At 64.4% G+C, this 2,833-nt stretch overlaps 1 protein-coding gene across 1 annotated transcript; it reads left to right on the top strand.

Annotated features, from left to right (window-relative positions):
- Nucleotides 1–330: 330 nt before the first annotated feature.
- LOC103917680 (sterol 26-hydroxylase, mitochondrial) lies at nt 331–2,832 on the top strand (the record flags this gene model as incomplete). The annotated part of the gene is made up of 8 exons (XM_009324864.1): nt 331–366; nt 558–748; nt 1,019–1,218; nt 1,301–1,498; nt 1,637–1,791; nt 2,136–2,302; nt 2,626–2,707; nt 2,794–2,832. Coding segments are annotated over exons 1-8 (1,068 nt in total), but the record flags the coding sequence as incomplete, so codon positions are not given.
- Between the last annotated feature and the right edge of the window lies 1 nt (nt 2,833).

Below are 2,833 nucleotides of genomic sequence, written 5' to 3'. Positions count from 1 at the left end.
TGGCGCTGCCCTCCCAGCGCTGATCATTAACCACCCTTATCGGATGGCGGGTTCAAGGACCCACGCGGGGACTGTTGTCCCCAGGTTGAGCAGAGCATGGCTGGGACCATGCTGGAAGCAGCGGGGCTTGGACCTGCTGACAGCCACTGCAATGGCCCTGCATCTCGGCAGAGCCCTGTGCTTGGCAGTTTTCCCTGTCCCTGCTGTCCCCTCTTGGTCTTGCCTCCCCAAAAGACCCACCACGCCCTCCGTGCATCTCTGGGGTGGGTGAGGGATGTTCCAGCCTGTGCCGGGGGTCAGTGCCTGCTGTGCTTAGTGCTGGCAGAGGACATGTACCTGGAGACACCAGCCCAAGCCATCTGCAGGGTGCTTCAAGGATGGTGCCAGCTTGGGGGGGTCAGAGGTGGGTGCTTGGGCCCAGCTGGTGCTGAGGGGTCCCTGGGATGGGTGCAGACCATGCTGGACATGTGCAGAGCAGGATCAGGACAGGGAGGGACTGATCTAGCCCCAGTGCTGCCCCTGTCCTATTCACCCTGCCGTGCTCTGGTGCATCACAGCTGATGTCCCGGCGCATTTATGGTCCCATCTGGAAGTCGACCTTCGGGCATTACGAGAACATCAACATCGGGAGCCCAGTGGTGCTGGAGCAGCTGCTACGGCAGGAGGGCAAGTACCCCATGCGGAGCGACATGGCCCTGTGGAAGGAGCACCGGGACACCCGTCGCCTGCCCTACGGACCCTTCACCGAGTGAGTCCTGCCCTGGCTGCACTCTGCAGGACGGCAGGCGTCTCCTGTCCCTTCCTCGGGTGTAGGGTCCGGGTGGCAGCTGGCATTGCCCCCTCTCCTGCAAACAGTGTGTCCCCCCCAAGCAGAAGGGCATGGCCATGGGGGGAGGAAAGACACCCAGGGTGGTTCCAGCCCAGTGCTGGGAGGACGCTCCCAGGGATTGGGAAGTTGCTGCCAGCCACTGCCCCTTGCCAGTCCATGTCCCCAGCGCTGAGCCCTGTCCCCGTGCAGGGAAGGGGAGCGCTGGTACCGCCTGCGCCAGGTCCTCAACAAGCGGCTACTGAAGCCCTCGGAGGCGGTGCTGTATGCGGATGCCATCGGGGAGGTGGTGTCAGACCTGATGGTGCGGCTAAGGGATGAGCGGAGCCGCAGCCCCTCGGGGGTGCTGGTGGGGGATGTGGCCAACCTGCTTTACCGCTTCGCCCTGGAAGGTAGGGTGTCCTCCCCCTCACCCTTGCCCTGCCCTGCTCTTCCCATCCTTGCGGGGGTCTGGATGTGGCCTGTTCCCCCCAGGGATCTCCTATATCCTCTTCGAGACCCGCATCGGGTGCCTGAAGCAGCAGGTCCCTGCCGACACCCGGCGCTTCATCGATTCCATCAACCTCATGTTCAAGAACTCCATCTTTGCCACCGTCCTGCCTCGATGGAGCCGCAAGGTGCTGCCCTTCTGGGACCGCTACCTGGACAGCTGGGACACCATCTTTGCCTTCGGTGAGTGGTGATGATGGGGGCCCAGCACAGTGGGGTCGGACCCCCTAAGGACCCTCAAAAGTGGGGCAGTCCCCGTCCACATGTCCTTTTAGCCGCCCTCACTCCATCAGCGCCGGGTCCTGCTTTCTGTCCCCACAGGCAAGACCCTAATTGACCGAAAGATGAAGGAGCTGGAGGGGCAGGTGGAGCGGGGCAAGGAGGTGTCCGGCTATCTGAGCTACCTGCTGGCCAGCGGCAGGCTCAGCCTGGATGAGGTCTACGGCAGCGTGGCCGAGCTGCTGCTGGCTGGCACGGTGAGAGCCGGGCAGCTGCTGCCAGGGGATCCCTGCTGAGCTCCGTGCCGGGGGGGGGAGCCATGGGGCCACGCTCAGCTGCGCTCCCCAGCCCCTGCGAGCTCTGGGCCGGTGGCTGGGGGGCTGATGCCCCACAGGGGCAAACCCTCAGGGATCGGTCAGTATAGACCCTGTCCTCTGCTCTGCTGCCTGCCTCAGTTTCCCCCGTGCTCGCTGCCCCTCACCCTGGTTTCCCTGTGCACTGGACCAGGGGCTGTCTGGTACCATACTGGTGCCATGCTTGGCACAAGGCTGCTTGGGTACCGGCCCTCCCCCTCACTCCCCTCTGTGCTCCCCTCCCCCAGACCTCCAACACGCTCTCCTGGGCCCTGTACCACCTCTCCCGGGACCCGGGCATCCAGGAGACCCTGTACCAGGAGCTGAAAGCTGTCGTGCCCACCGACCGGTTTCCTGGTGCTGAGGATATCCCCAAGATGCCAATGCTTCGGGCTGTTATCAAGGAAACGCTGAGGTACAGCCCAGCCTTGCCCCTGCCCCAGGGTCCCTGTCAATGGCCCCTTCCCCAGGGCTGGGGGCAGCCCCTTCTCCCCCCCACATTGGGGGATGCACCAGCTGGGGTGGCTGGTGATGGGGGATATGGAGGCACGGGCCAGGCAGGGTGCAGGGCTGGATTTCAGTCCCTCAGGGCTGCATCCATCCACCCCCTCCCTGGGGAGGGAGGGGGACGGAGCTGCTGAGCAGCGGGAGATACTCCCCCTTGTCCTGCCTGTGGCTCTCTCCCTCTGGGGTCCCCAGATGGGTCCTGCTCCCCCTCAAACTCTCCCCATATCCCAGGGTCTACCCCGTGGTGCCCACCAACGCCAGAGTCTTCTATGAGAAGGACATTGTCATTGGAGACTACCTCTTCCCCAAGAACGTGAGTGGGGGCCGTGCCGTGGGGACCCCCGCTGTGCTCGGTGGGGCCGGGTGGCGGTTGTTAAGTCCCCCCTTCTTGCCCCGCAGACCCTCTTTGTCCTAGCGCACTACGCGATGTCCCACGACG

Source organism: Pygoscelis adeliae, unplaced genomic scaffold (genome assembly GCF_000699105.1).
Source record: "Pygoscelis adeliae isolate BGI_AS28 unplaced genomic scaffold, ASM69910v1 Scaffold346, whole genome shotgun sequence".
In the NCBI taxonomy this organism is placed as follows: Eukaryota; Metazoa; Chordata; class Aves; order Sphenisciformes; family Spheniscidae; genus Pygoscelis; species Pygoscelis adeliae.
Note: the sequence above shows the minus strand (reverse complement) of the source record. Positions and strands in the feature narration are given on the sequence as shown.